The following is a 15,169-nucleotide window of genomic DNA, read 5'->3' on the forward strand; positions in this document are numbered from 1 at the left end:
ACACCAAACTTTCTCAAAGACAGCTTAACGGACTGGCCAGCAGCTCCAACAGCTGAAATAATGAATGAATTCACAAATGTACTATTACATTAATAAAATAAAAAATAAAAACATCAGAAAAGAACATCAAAAAAGAAAGATAAAACAGAGGGCCCAAACGTATTTCTTCTGTTATTAAAATGTTCTGAATAATGTCAATTATAAAGAACAGTGAAAAATATACTGTAGCTCTTTCAGGGATGCAGTTTCTGAATTCTTAGGGTTGGGATATATATATATATATATATATATATATATATATATATATATATATATATATATATATTATAGTTATGTTTAATTTCACTTGGATTTATTTGAGGTGTATGGATAATAAACTGAAATGTAATTGACCCATTCCAACTGATGCCACTTTTGAAACATCAGCAAACATGTAATGATAAAATAGGGATATCCACAAAAACCACAAAATATGATAGCTTAAATACAATTTCACTCTGAAAGCCAAATAAAAGCATTTAAAATAATCAAATAAACAAATAATTCATCTAGTTTTCATATAATACCCTCAAGTATTTGCAGATAAATCCTTTGAAATTGAGGCAAAATTTACATTTGATTAATCCCTTTAAATTCACATGTGGGCAGTATGTTTGGTTTGGCCATATTTGACTCTAGGTTCTGCCCCGTGTTAGGCTGGAGACCTATGTAAAGTGTGCTGTAGGATTTACCAGGTTCTGCATTCAAACTACATGAAATCTCTGCTAATACCTCTTGTTTCTTCTCCAGAAATCAATTCACCTGATCTTGATCTTTATCACTGCAGCCAAAAGAGATGGAACTGCAATACCAAATCAGAATGATTCAGTAAACACATCTCTCAAACACTCATACCACACTGGTACTGCAAGATAATAGAGGAGGACTATCCCCTAAAACATCCCATTCACCACATTATCCACACTATATTGAGTGTTCTGTGGTGATGTATTTAATACCAGCAGAAAACAACAACAGTAAAAAATGACAAAAATATACAATATAAAATTGTAATGCTATCCATTTAGTTCACAAAACACCTCTAACGGAAGAGTGTTGAAAATCAAGGTCAGGAGAAGAACTTCAGTCAAAGAATCAGAGATACAAGCAGAATTTCCTTTTTGTTTGTTTTTTTTTGTACAGAACTTGTTAAAAGTCTCAACAAAGTCTCTTGGTAAGTGTTAAAGTTAAAAGGAGCAGATTACCCAAAAATGTTGTTCCAAACCCATACAACTTTCTTTATAGTATGGAACACAAAGGGACAATTTAACAGTTTAAGTGCTTATTTATAGTGGGGCAATGCGCGATAAAATAATGAACCAAGTAATTCCCCCAAAGTCTTAAAAATGAATTAGCAGTTTATGGGCATTATTCATGAAACACAAGCATGCATTCAGACGTACATTGTCGCATTAATTTCAATGGGACAATTTACACAAGAATAGTTTTACATATGATTTACACTGAAATTAATTCTGCTCGTGTTTCACAACTAAGGCCCTATAAGAAAGAGAATTTCTGTAATTCATGTCATTTAAAAAGTTGTTTTCTTTAACTTTTTAGACTGACTCATAACATACATTAACATTATGCTGAAGGTGCTACAAGTTTGTTTTTTGTTTTTTTACAGAAACCTACAGTATATGCAGATAGGTTTAGCTACCCTCTAAAAAATGTCCAACCACTTTCATAATGATATGAAGGCAGAAAAGCAGTTTAACAGCACAAAATGAAACAAGTGGGATAAACAAAGAGGAGAAACATAGAGCCACAAATAATAGTAGGAGGAGAGCAGGCGATTAAATTATTCCGATGACTGTTCGTTATGAAGGAGATCATGATTCCAAATGACAGTCAATAAGTGCCATAAAAATGGAACAAACTGGACACCAAATCAGTGAAAAGGTGATGGCATATGACTCCTGTGTAAAACAAAACAAGTATAATATTAGAAACTGAGAACTTGTGCATTTTATAAATACATTTTTAGTCATCAGCAAACAGGTCATTTATTCAGATCATACCCCAAATCAAGCATGATCGTGAACCATCCATTAATTGCTCTTAGCTGGGTTACTGGTCATGAAAGTTTACAGTTCTGGTGTCTAGCATTACTGTCTGTGCTGCTTGACAGCATGTCAGACGATTTGTTTATATAGTAACCCTTAGCCAAGGTTTGGCCCGCCTCTGGGTCTTTCCCTTTAACATAAGGTTGTCCTATAAAAAGGTGACCCCTCTATGCCCCAAACGTCTCAGGACGAACCTTGATGTCCAGCAGCAGCTGGCCCACACTGTATCAGCACAAACACATGCCACAAACTGGCTAACCTTTCTCTTCTCCCACGACTATGCCAACAATGCCACGCCTCTTCCCTTCTGCCCATGAAGTGTGGACAGAAGCCATGCCACCCTCTGCTCTGTATAGATATTATTATATGATATGATATGATATATCATATGATATGATATGATATGATATGATATGATATGATATGATATCATATCATATCATATCATATCATATCACAGATATACAGAAGCTTAAAGGAATATTCCAGATTCAGTACAAGTTAAGCTCTATTGACAGCATTTGTGGCATAATATTGATTACCATAAAAATTAATTTTGAATCGTCCCAAAAAAAAAACAAAAAAAACACAAAGTTACAGTGAGGCTCTTACAGTGGAAGTTAATGGGGCCAATCCAACCCGATCTCATGAAAATTCATACATAATTTATGAGTTGGCTATTTCGTATGATCTCACACGATTTTGTTCACATAAACTCGTACAACTTCATCACGTGCAAATTCCCGGATGTGTAATGCAGAAGTAAGGTGTTAAAGACATGCTTATTAATTTTATGCCTTTACCCAAACCCCTTTTCTAAACTTAACCAATCAGTAGAGTGTGTAAACATGATAGGAAGCTGCAATTAATTGCAAGTAATTGTTGCGTATTAGATGGAAACGATATCCAGCGACGTCATTGGCTGTAGTGAAAGTTGTAGGAATTCAAATGAGTGTAGTCGCACGATATCATACGAATTAGGCAAATTTAGAAAAGTCGTACGCATCCTGACGATTTCACTGTGAGAGTGTGTTGGGCCAATCTGTAAATGTAAAAATACTCACTATTTCAAAAGTATAGCCGCAAGATGTAAACAATATGAGTGTTCACATGATTTTAATGGGCTAAAATCGCATAATAAGCTTTTCTGTATAAAGTTATATCCAATTTTACAACTTTGTTGCCATGACGATGTAATGTCAACAAACCCCAAAACTCTAAAACGACTGTAAAAATGACGATTTAAACAACTTAACAGCTCAAATAATACGAGTTTTAACAGAAGAATTAATGTAAGTTCTTTTATTCGTTTATAAGATTCACATTTCCGCGTTTAAACCCTCCAAAAATTGGCCCCATTCACTTCCATTGTAAGTGCCTCACTGTAACTTTGAAAATTTTTTGCTTTTTTTTAAAGAAAAGGACGTAAAACTTTTGTGGTAATCAACATTATGTCACAAATGCAGTCGACTGAGCTTAACTTGTATTGAACCCAGAATATTCCTTTAAGGACCCAACACAGTACTGAAGAATTTTGAGGATTACTCGATTTTATGAGTGTAGCAGGAACCAATCACACACAGGGAAGTTGTCACAAGGGCTATATCTCAGTAACAATGATATTTGAAGTCAAATTGTGCAAATGTGTGTGTTCTCTAGCATAGGTTTTGTGTGTTGGTTGAAACACCTAGTTCAAACCCCTCTTAAGAATAATTTATGTGAATTCTCTCCTCCAAAGTAAATTTTCACTATCATCATATTTTTGTTATAGCCCTTGAGTAAACAAGTGAACACAATCAAACCACACTGGCACACATTATGGCAAGGGTCAACTATATTATAAAGGCAGATTTTTAGATACATTTTTAAATGTGTTTTTAGGATATAGGTATTTTTTCCTGAGCAATAATGGTGAATGTTCAGTTTAAAACAGTTACACTGGTGCAAACATGCAATGAGTTCTTAGTTTATCTATATTATGTAACTGAGATGAGATGTATAACAAATGCTTAACTTTAAAGACAACATGAAATTACATTCGCAAAGCATCTAACTTAAGTAATATCACATATTTCAAGCTGAAACAGAAAATTAAGCAGGAAATAATGCAGAGTGGTACTTTATCTATGGGGAAATGATTGGATCATGGCTGTCAGACTGTGATTTTAATATTATTTTTTCCTGTGCACGTGCTTTGCTACATCAGGAGGCCATTTTACACTAAAAGAAATAGCTCTTTGGCTGAATTTGATTCAGCTGTGGACAGTAGTTCCACTTGAGTTTTCTTAACTTAAAATTACTATGTAAACTCAACACAAACACTTTTTGGAGAAAGAAACTATTTGAATTGGGTAAACCCAACAAAATTAGGCATGTCAAGCTAACTCAAATAAATCAATTAAATTTATTTTTTGTTAATACTAACTAGTGAAAGTGAATGTTGTGCTAAATACATGCTGGTTGGAAGCACTACAGAGTGTAGTTTAGTAACTATGCTATGTTTAACACAGCATTTACTCAACGAAGCCAGCAATCAATTTCAGGTGTTATATCTACCTGTCCTCATCGTTAGCTCAAGCTCCACTCTTTAACATAACCCTCAAAACTCCATCATAACAGAAAATCTTCTAAATCTTAATATAACAATACATGAAACACTAACAGGTATTCCCCTTTTATTTTCATCTTGCACAAAAACACATAAAATAAAACCTAATTTTAACATTTACTCTCCATATCGAGTCCCATGGATAGCATGCTGGGAAATGGAAATCCCCTGCCCAGTTTCATCAGTGCTACATTAACACCACAAAAAGTATTCATGTAGTCCCAACTCAAATGGATTAACTAAACTTCCATTTTACAATTTTAAATGGATAGAACGTAACGTAATCAAGTTGTGACAAAATGTTCTGGAATTTTGTTGATTTAGTTCTTTTTAATTAACTAACTTAAAAAGGCAGCAAAAATCCTTTTATTTTTGTTTAGTTTGATGAAAGATAATGTGAACAAACTTTTTTTTGGTGACACTAGCTAAGAAAGTCTTCAATATTATTACCTTGGAAAATACAATATAGCAATATAGTGAACAACATACATTCAAAGAAAGCCCATTTTGTACAATAAGTGTTGCGAATCATCTTACAAGACTCTAAACCCAACACTCCAAAAAGTCGGAGGCTATTAGCTTGCAGCTTCCAACAAGTATAAATTAATAAACAACACACTGTTAGCCCAAAAGTTGTTTCTATGCAAACAATTTAAGTATATTTTACTTTAAAAAAGTTTTATTGCATGACTTAACCAATCTTAGTATATTGTTCTATTATAAGGTTGTCACTGGTTGCACTTGTATCTTTAAGTTGAATAAGCTTAAAATGTCACTGTTTTGCAAGGACCACCCCCTATCCAGATTCTCTTTGGTTAATTCACTCAAGACAAGCCTGGGCTTTGTTGGATTGATGATAACAAAAAATTCTGCCTTTTTCTCTTTCCCATGGTTAGTGTTTTCTGTCTTTTACCAAGATGCCTTCTTCATTGACAAATACTCTGGACTAGACTGGGAGTTTTTTGCAGTGACATGATTTTAAAAAATAATTTAGTTTTTGTATTTTTTTTAGATACCAAGACCGACTACACATTAAAATCAACAGTTGGCTGAAGTAAAGAAGATGACACCATTTTCTGCCTTAACCTGTTTTTCATGTTCTGAACTTTGGTAAGTTGTTTTACAAATTCAATTTGGAATTAAATAATGGAAAGAAATTATTTTATTGATGTTAAAGCTTACGTAAACTATAAACCAATTTGAATGTTTGTTTGAATTTGAAATGTTAAACTGCATTTGAATATTATCATCAACGTCGCATTAATACAGTATTGTAACCAGCATAATTAATTTAGTCACTATTGTCACTGTTGGTGTAACCAAACCCTTTATAGCCAGGCCCTGCCAATAAAAAATTCAGACAAACCTCTAACATAAAACTAACACAAATCTTTTACTTTTTCTGTTAGGATCTTAATGATGCAGACCTCTTAAACATTTCAGTGGGACTCCTCAGTCTTGAGGATAATGTGTCCCAAAACCCGGCACTTCCTCAGCTGAATCCATCAAGAGTAGGAGTTATCCTGGAGGGCAGTCTTGTCATTGATGACCTGAATAACCTACCTCAGGCAATGTGTCTCTTGTTTGGGCTAACTTATGCATTGCACTTGGAGTACCCAAAGTGCATGAAAAAACACTTTTAACTTTATTCAGCAGGTCATGCTAAACCTGGGCAAAAGTGAGCTATCGTCCAAATTTCAAAACCTGAAAAGTCAGCTTGCTGAGGAAGACACATTTATAATAATTGCTCAACTGTTCTTAATGTTCCTGTTTTGTTGTGTGGCACAATTAGACTGCAGTGATATATTTAAACAATCTGCTAGTGCTATTTTTGTTTAGTGTTCCATCTGGTCAGAAATGTGTTTTCTCAATCTTGAATCTGATTTTGTATTTTGCAGTTGAATCCACCGTTATATTTACCCTGCTAAAGATGTAGGATAATATTATTTTTTTAAATAAGGGGTTCCATGTTGAATGTTGTAATGCAAAGTCTTAATATACATTTCTACAAATAAGTGTAACTGAGAAGTACCAGGTTTATGGGCTGCTGCAAAACATTTAACACTGTTAGAATGAAGGATAATATTAGAAACACTATGCACACTAATACAGTTTTTTCCACTTTCAGTGTTCAAATGTGGTTCTAGATCTGGTTTACCATATTCATATTAAGCAACAATGTAAACATTTTGTTGGTCTGTCATCTCTTAATAAAAAATTAAAAAGGCATTGTTTTTTGTGTTTATTAATCAAGTTAAATAATTAAATAAAGTTTTCATAACTTAAACATTTAAGTATTATAAATACAATAAATAAAACTATATACAGTGCATCCGGAAAGTTTTCACAGCGCTTCACTTTTTCCACATTTTGTTATGTTACAGCCTTATTCCAAAATGGATTAAAATCATTATTTTCCTCAAAATTCTACAAACAATACCCCATAATGACATTGTGAAAGAAGTTTGTTTGAAATCTTTGCAAATTTATTAAAAATAACAAACGAAAAAAAATCACATGAACATAAGTATTCACAGCCTTTGCCATGACACTCAAAATTGAGCTCAGGTGCATCCTGTTTCCACTGATCATCCTTGAGATGTTTCTACAACTTGATTGGAGTCCACCTGTGGTAAATTCAGTTGATTGGACATGATTTGGAAAGGCACACACCTGTCTATATAAGGTCCCACAGTTAACAGTGCATGTCAGAGCACAAACCAAGCCATGAAGTCCAAGGAATTGTCTGTAGACCTCCGAGACAGGATTGTATCGAGGCACAGATCTGGGGAAGGGTACAGAAAAATGTCTGCAGCGTTGAAGGTCCCAATGAGCACAGTGGCCTCCATCATCTGTAAATGGAAGAAGTTTGGAACCACCAGGACTCTTCCTAGAGCTGGCCGCCCGGCCAAACTGAGCGATCGGGGGAGAAGGGCCTTAGTCAGGGAGGTGACCAAGAACCCGATGGTCACTCTGACAGAGCCCTGGCGTTTCTCTGTGGAGAGAGGAGAACCTTCCAGAAGAACAACCATCTCTGCAGCACTCCACCAATCAGGCCTGTATGGTAGAGTGGCCAGACGGAAGCCACTCCTCAGTAAAAGGCACATGACAGCCCACCTGGAGTTTGCCAAAAGGCACCTAAAGGACTCTCAGAACATGAGAAACAAAATTCTCTGGTCTGATGAATCAAAGATTGAACTCTTTGGCCTGAATGGCAAGCATCATGTCTGGAGGAAACCAGGCACTGCTCATCACCTGGCCAATACCATCCCTACAGTGAAGCATGGTGGTGGCAGCATCATGCTGTGGGGATGTTTTTCAGCGGCAGAAACTGGGAGACTAGTCAGGATCGAGGGAAAGATGAATGCAGCAATGTACAGAGACATCCTTGATGAAAACCTGCTCCAGAGTGCTCTGGACCGAAGACTGGGGCGTAGGTTCATCTTCCAACAGGACAACGACCCTAAGCACACAGCCAAGATAACAAAGGAGTGGCTCCGGGACAACTCTGTGAATGTCCTTGAGTGGCCCAGCCAGAGCCCAGACTTGAACCCGATTGAACATCTCTGGAGAGATCGGAAAATGGCTGTGCACTGATGCTCCCCGTCCAACCTGATGGAGCTTGAGAGGTCCTGCAAAGAAGAATGGGAGAAACTGCCCAAAAATAGGTGTGCCAAGCTTGTAGCATCATACTCAAAAAGACTTGAGGCTGTAATTGGTGCCAAAGGTGTTTCAACAAAGTATTGAGCAAAGGCTGTGAATACTTATGTACATGTGATTTTTTTTTTCCCGTTTTTTAATTATTTTTTTATATACATTTTAAGATTTCAAACAAACTCCTTTCAAGTTGTCATTATGGGGTATTGTTTGTAGAATTTTGAGGAAAATAATGAATTTAATCCATTTTAGAATAAGGCTGTAACATAACAAAATGTGGAAAAAGTGAAGCGCTGTGAATACTTTCCGGATGCACTGTATCACAGGAAAAATATAGTAATTGTAACTTATAATCATGAGTTAAATAGGCGAGCAGCAGGGCTGATTTTACAGCAAGTTTTGAGTACTAATAAATTGCCTTTTAGTAGACAAAACTTAAATCTTTACTTCCAGTCCAAACTTTAAACTTTTAAGTTGATTCTACTCAAATAGATCTGTGTTGTTTACTATGCATTACTTTAAAATTTTAAGGCAATCAGTTGTTTTAAATTATTTAAGTACAATCAACTTATCTGGGTTTACAGTGCAGAGGTAAGAGCTGTACTGGTTTTGTTACTCCCGTGTAAGTGGGCACCTATTTGTTTACAGCTGAAAAATGTAAAAATGGCCATAAAAAGACACTTTTGCAACCTCTATTCCTCTCCAAGTGGTCGAGAGGAGGACATTTTTATATATTAATCATCTTATTACTGCTGCCTACTGATGGAAAGCCATTCAAGTTAATCCGCATTGGAATGACTTACAAGTTTGGTCCTAAACCTACAGTATTTTAAATAAGAAGACATGTTAAAAAACTAGTGCTTTAGATTATGGAAATCTTATATTACCCACACAATAACAATCAGACATCCTTGCCATTGTGTTAATCTACACACACGCTTGCTGAGATAGAACAGTCATATCTAAATTCCAAAAACTGATATTCTTCCTTAGCATAATTTCCAATAAATCATTTCTGTGGTCTGATGGAAGATAGTATGTAATGTAAATCAGATTGATTTTGAAACATAAAGTAATATATACTTCTTTTTTTACACTGAAAATATAATTTTAAATGGGGGCATGGGGTCACTTTTCCTTTGAGGATTTAAAACATTATTACAGGTTCAAACAACTACTGAAAACAAGCAGGATATTTTTGTCTACATGCAGTTATTGTTATAATAAGGCAGTATTTTCCACAAAAAAAATAGTTTTTATTAAGTTTGATCTCTGGAAATGTGGATTTGAACTTGGGAATGGAATAGTAAGAAAACTGGCATTATTTGTACTGTAAGGCTGTAGATTTTCCATTTTCAATTCTTATAAAATCTGACTATTTCAGCATTTATTGTCAACCTATCAAAAACAAAAATTTTAACTTACTTAATACAACCAACTCTTTCAAAATTATTATTTGTTTGATTTACATTTTTTCACAATGCATGCAAATATCACGAAAAAATAAATAAACAATAATACCACTTACGCTGTATGTGAGTGGGGCTTTACCTATGCTCCACCACAAAGCTCATGGTGGTACCATCAAAGGAGGGGGGTGCAATGATCCTTGGCCCTTGCTGGGAGGTGATGCTGATGACAGGCTGCTTGCTGATGGCTAGCCTGCTGGTGGTGACGTGTTGAGCCACAGTGGCTGTTTGCGATGACTTTCCATATGGCATATAATAAGGACTCTCCATGTAAGCTCCATCCTCCTGCTGTCCCAGGTGTGAATGGGATCTGTCCCCATCATCTGCCTCTGACTGCATAGAGAGCTGGGACTGCATGGTGCGGGCGGGGATCATTGTGGTTGGCATGTATCCTGGGTAAAACATGTAGGTATGTCCATAAGCTCCTGGGCTGAGGGCGAGGGGGGATATTGGCAGGGGGACGGGGGTCATGGGAGGCTTCTGCGGTACGGGGACATCCACATACTGCCCAGTCTCTGGATCAAAGAGACGTCTGGTGGCTGGCTGTACTGGAGTGTCCACCAGGTAGAAGTTTCCTGTGGTGGGATCCAAAAGCATCTTTTTTTGGGTATGCTGGAAGTGTTCTGTTGGGACTGGGGAAGGTTGAACTGTAGGGGAGAAGCAAATGACTTGAGGCTGAGCAGCTTCCATTGTAACAGGTAGGGGTGTATGGTAAATAGTGGCAGTAGGGGTATCTGGGGACTGTGTCTCCATAACAAAAGATGGTCGTTTGGGGGACTGATGGCTCTCTTTGTGAGTGAGGTAAGGTGCTGGACTGGCAGTTTGGGTTTTACCTCCTGTGGCTGGGATTGTATAAACCGCTGTTTTTGCTAATGCAGCAGTGGTTGGCTTTATGGCCGAAGTAGCGTGAGGCTTCACGGGTATGGTTAGATAGTTCTCTGCATCTGCAGTGAACTGTAAAGGCGCAAGCTCAGCTTCACTGCTATTTTGCCTCTTCCTCTCCTCCATCACTCGTTTTGCCTTAGATATCTTCAAAGACACTGGTAATTTCTGAGATTTGGGTGTCACACCCTTGGAACTAAGAGATGCTGGTGATGAAACATGTGTTTGTGGTGCCTTAATGGAACTTGTGGCTAAAGGTTTCTGACTGTGACTCAGGGTTATATTCTTACAAGGCGTTCCTGTTAGCTGCATGGGTGTTTTAGGACCATTTCTCTCATCATGGGTGATAGGAGTGGTTGATGACATTGGCGTGTCCTTTTCGTCTTTTTTAGCTGGCATCTCAGTATGGGTTGATGGAGGCCTAGCGGAGATTTTTTCTGGGATTGAATCTCGTCTCACAAACTTCTCCATGTTTGTTGTGGGAAACGAACTGGCACTGTCCTGCTCCTCAACAGCGCCGCCATGTTCCTCACTGGCAATAAGCGAAAGCAAGTGGCTATCTGTTATTGGCCGTGGATCTGTTTTTCTCTTCCATTCATTCTTGTCGAAAACATACAACTGCTCCATTGTTTTGACAGCAGCTTGCAGTTTCTCCAAAGCAGCCTGATTGGCCATCTTGGGTTCGGCTATCCTCTCGCCCACGTCACTTGTTTTATCTTGTCTCCTTGTGCTTGTCTCAATTTTTAATCCAGGTGGCACGTCTTGCTTTGAGTTACTTTGAGTTGCTTTGACTGAAGGAAGTCTGTTGACTTGTTTCTGGATCGTTGCACTCTCGTTTTTGGCGCCCTCTACATGAACTTGAGGAGATGATCTGTCAGACTCAAATATATCCTCGGGAAATCTTCGCTTAGCAGGATCTATTAAATTTCCGGATTGCTTCACGTTGCTATTTGTATTAACGGACTGGCATTTAATCACTATGGGCGAGAGAGAGGCCGAGTTCAGATATGAGCTCGGCTTTAATACCTTGTGCTCTCCGTCTGAGCAACACTTGTTTTCGTTGCTATCTAAAGACACAAAGTGGTACGAACTCTTCACCAATTTACGCACGTCTCTAACCTGGTGAATAGGTGTCTGTAGCTTGCCCTTGTTATCTCTAATGTCTCTGACAATGAAGTGTGGTACTTTGTCAGTCGACTCACCCTTAAATGTTGTAGCGAGCGCGTGGCATCTGGTGTCATCAGCTGTCTTTATCAGGCTCGCGGCATTACAGCCTATATTGGGAGTCAGCAGTTTTGCTATATTGAACGGGTCACTTTTGTTATCCCTTACGCTCCGCAAACTTATTTTAATTTCTGGTGACTTCGATGTGACAGCCCTGGGCGTAGTGTCTGTAACATATAGAGTGTTTGAGCGCATTCTCATACCTCCGCTGTCTCCTTCGTTGCGCATGGAATAACTCATGTTCGGCGGCGGTTTCCTCAGTTCCCTGTCACCGGACGGAATTTGGATACTTGGCACAAACAAATGTGACATTTTAGTATTCTTGCTTGTTGCCGGATCGATGTATGCGTTCGTTTCCCTCGGACACCGGTCAGTCGGTGGCAGTTTCCCTTCAGGAGTTTTATCGTTTTTATGTTCCTTTTGAAACTCTAGCTCGCCGTCCCTCCAGGATCTGAATGCGCTATTTTGGCTTCGAAGCAGCGTGCTTTTGGATGCTTCGAATGCTCCTTTTTTAGTATCGAACGCTGCTTCATTCGCCGGCTCTAAAGTCGTTTCTGATGCACTAGTCAAAGTCTCTTCTTTGCGACTGTCGTCTTTGGCATCGCTTGAATTGCTGTCCACTATATCCCCCAGTTCATCTACGCAAACGATGGTGTGGTCCGAGTCGGCCTCGGAGAATTTCGAGTTTTGCCTTTGCAGCCCTTTGGAATTTTTCTTTGTCACTTTCTCCTTCTGGACTTCGTGTTCGTGCGTCGCAAAACACGGAGAGGGCGCGTGGTGGGTCTCGCATATCTCGCCCCTCTCCATTTTGCGCTCCTGCTCAAACTGCATTTTCTTCGAAATGACATTTTTTAGGAGACTCGATGCGAATATTGCTTTCTTGTGCGCGTCTTCCATGGTTTCCCCTGCATTGCAGGGTCGCTTGCTGGCCTCACACCCCTGAGCGCTTGGCAAGGTGTCTGTAACTTCATCTGTGGAACGTGATCCTTCAGCATTATGCGCAGATTTCGCACGCCTTTCGTTTCCAGACTGGTCGGATTTGACATTACATCGAAAATTTAATGTTTCCGTCAGTCTTATGACCCCACTTTGACCCTGGGCAAACTTCCCCATGAGCTCAATTTTTTTTGTTGTTGATGATGCGTTTTTATGGCCAACTAAACTGCCGTTCAGAGCAAATATCTCGACTGGGGGCGCTCTCATACTTGTCAATGTCAACCCCGTTATCCCCTTACAGTCTCTCTTTTTTGCAAAATGGAAATTAGATGTGGTGCCTTCATGGGCTACTAAGTTTTGATCTCGTCCCTTGGACATATTTACATTGCCATACTTGAGGTCAACAAACGTTGACCACCTGTTTATTCCCAGTCCATGCTCTGATGCGGAGGACTCGCTGGAGGTACTGAAATTGATGGCATCGAAATATGGGTATGCCAAACTTTTGAACGCTTTAGCAGTGAGGTTGCGCACTTCTTTATCGGCGTCATCCAGCTCGCTCACTGCGCTGGATGCGCCGCTGGAATACTCGTTCACATCTTTGCTTTTCAGTTTGCGGCCAAAGTGCAGGCGCCCCGGCACAGCAATGAAGCACTTGGCGTTATCACTAACTTTTCCCCTCTTTGCATCCACCCCTTTCAAAGCATGGCGGCTTGAATCTCCTGAAGGTTTGCCATGATCTTGGATATTACTTGGCTCATTTATAGCGCGGGAAGTGGCTTTGATTGACAGGTGAATCTGCCCGGCTGTATTTTGATTTTTTGACAGGCTCTCATCTGAGCTGGCACATTTGTCCGTGTCACAGAGAATGCTTTCAGGCTTACTGCTGACCACTGCTCCGCTCGTTCTAGACTGAGCCTGATTGCTTTTCATATCTGCCTCTTTTGCGCCTATCGTTTCATCACTGTCAAAAGACGCGTAATCGACAAACGAGTAGACCTGGTGATCATCTTCGATATCCCAGCTGGATCCCGTCTCAAAGTCGTAATCCACATCATGGTCCAACTCCAAAAGCTGGATTTCGTGGGTTGTGATGTAATGAGACTCATCTTCGTACATTTCTGGCGTGCCATGATCTGAAAGCACCACAGTAACCTCATCGTCCGACTCACTATTGCCTGCGCTTTGTGTCTCCAATTGTTCTTGGGTGTCTCGCTCTGTCACCTTAACAGGGGATTCGACACATTCCGTGTCGTTTTTATTGATCTGAGGTACTTCCGAAGTTGCTGTTTCAAAAGAGCTGGACTTCTCCACACACTCCTCTTGTTTGGCGTGATTGATTTTGTCAGTGGACGGATTAGAGGGCACCTGGTTATCCTCGCCTTGGAGTTGCGCGTTTGAATCTTTCATGATACTTTTAATTATTGCCAGTTGGCTTGTGTCGCCAGTGAATGTCACTTTTACTGTTTTTGTATCGTCTAATTTCAATTCCAGCAAATCGTTCAAATCGACATAATTCGTCTCTTCTTGTGCAGCTATCAGGTGCAAATCCCTGTTGGAAAGCAAATTCTTGAACGAATCCGTGTCTTCTCGGTAAACGAGTGTTTTCTCCGATGCTGCCATTGGCTTTATTGGTGATGAAGCTATAGTTGTAAAAGCGCGTGCGTTTTAGTAGAGACACCAGTCCCCTAGAATCCCTACTGCACTCCCTGTTGTCCAATCCTAGTGGAGTTGTGGCTCTGCGCTGCCTTTCTCACCCACAGTTGTTAGTGTGGCACTTGAGACCGTCATTTAACAGGCGCGCGTGCGGAGACTTTTGCGCGTGGTGTGATGCGCAAATGCTACTCTCACGTTAATATCGGAAGGCTAATATCAGAAACAACACAGCTGACTTTCTTCGAGGGAATGTCGCGAATATTCTTGTAACGATACAAACCGATCCCAAGTTCCATGACACAGCCTGTTGTGTTGCGCCCTGACACTTAAAATGCATATGACTGCAAATTTAGAGCCGGTGACGAAATGCGAAAACGGCTATTTTAGAGCGAGGATGTTATGTTCAGCGTGTTTTGTTACATACTGCAGACAAGGCTGACTCCCCGGCACAACATGTGTGCTAAAAATGAATCCTCCTTAAGCTTCTCCCTCAACAATGTGCGATTTTGACGTGTCACAGCTTTAACAAAAGAAATGTGTCACAGGCATATAATCACTCTTAATCATGTGACACTCTAACTGGAGAATTACAGCATGCCAAATATATGAGAGGGATTTTGTTCTGTCAA

The 15,169-nt window shown here is 39.2% G+C and overlaps 1 protein-coding gene across 1 annotated transcript; it reads right to left on the reverse strand.

Annotated features, from left to right (window-relative positions):
- Positions 1 to 350: 350 nt before the first annotated feature.
- Positions 351 to 14,717, reverse strand: c2h4orf54 (chromosome 2 C4orf54 homolog). The gene is made up of 2 exons (XM_051649873.1): positions 9,902 to 14,717; positions 351 to 1,961 (listed from the first exon to the last, which is right to left on the reverse strand). The coding sequence occupies exon 1, from the start codon at positions 14,505 to 14,507 to the stop codon at positions 9,921 to 9,923; it is 4,587 nt and encodes a 1,528-aa protein (XP_051505833.1). The 5' UTR covers positions 14,508 to 14,717; the 3' UTR covers positions 351 to 1,961; positions 9,902 to 9,920.
- Positions 14,718 to 15,169: the final 452 nt, after the last annotated feature.

This window comes from Myxocyprinus asiaticus, chromosome 2 (genome assembly GCF_019703515.2).
Source record: "Myxocyprinus asiaticus isolate MX2 ecotype Aquarium Trade chromosome 2, UBuf_Myxa_2, whole genome shotgun sequence".
Classification (NCBI taxonomy): domain Eukaryota; kingdom Metazoa; phylum Chordata; class Actinopteri; order Cypriniformes; family Catostomidae; genus Myxocyprinus; species Myxocyprinus asiaticus.

Bases quoted from the DNA above. Each gene is read 5' to 3' on its own strand.
- c2h4orf54 (XM_051649873.1), bottom strand. From the start codon at position 14,507: ATGGCAGCATCGGAGAAAACACTCGTTTACCGAGAAGACACGGATTCG.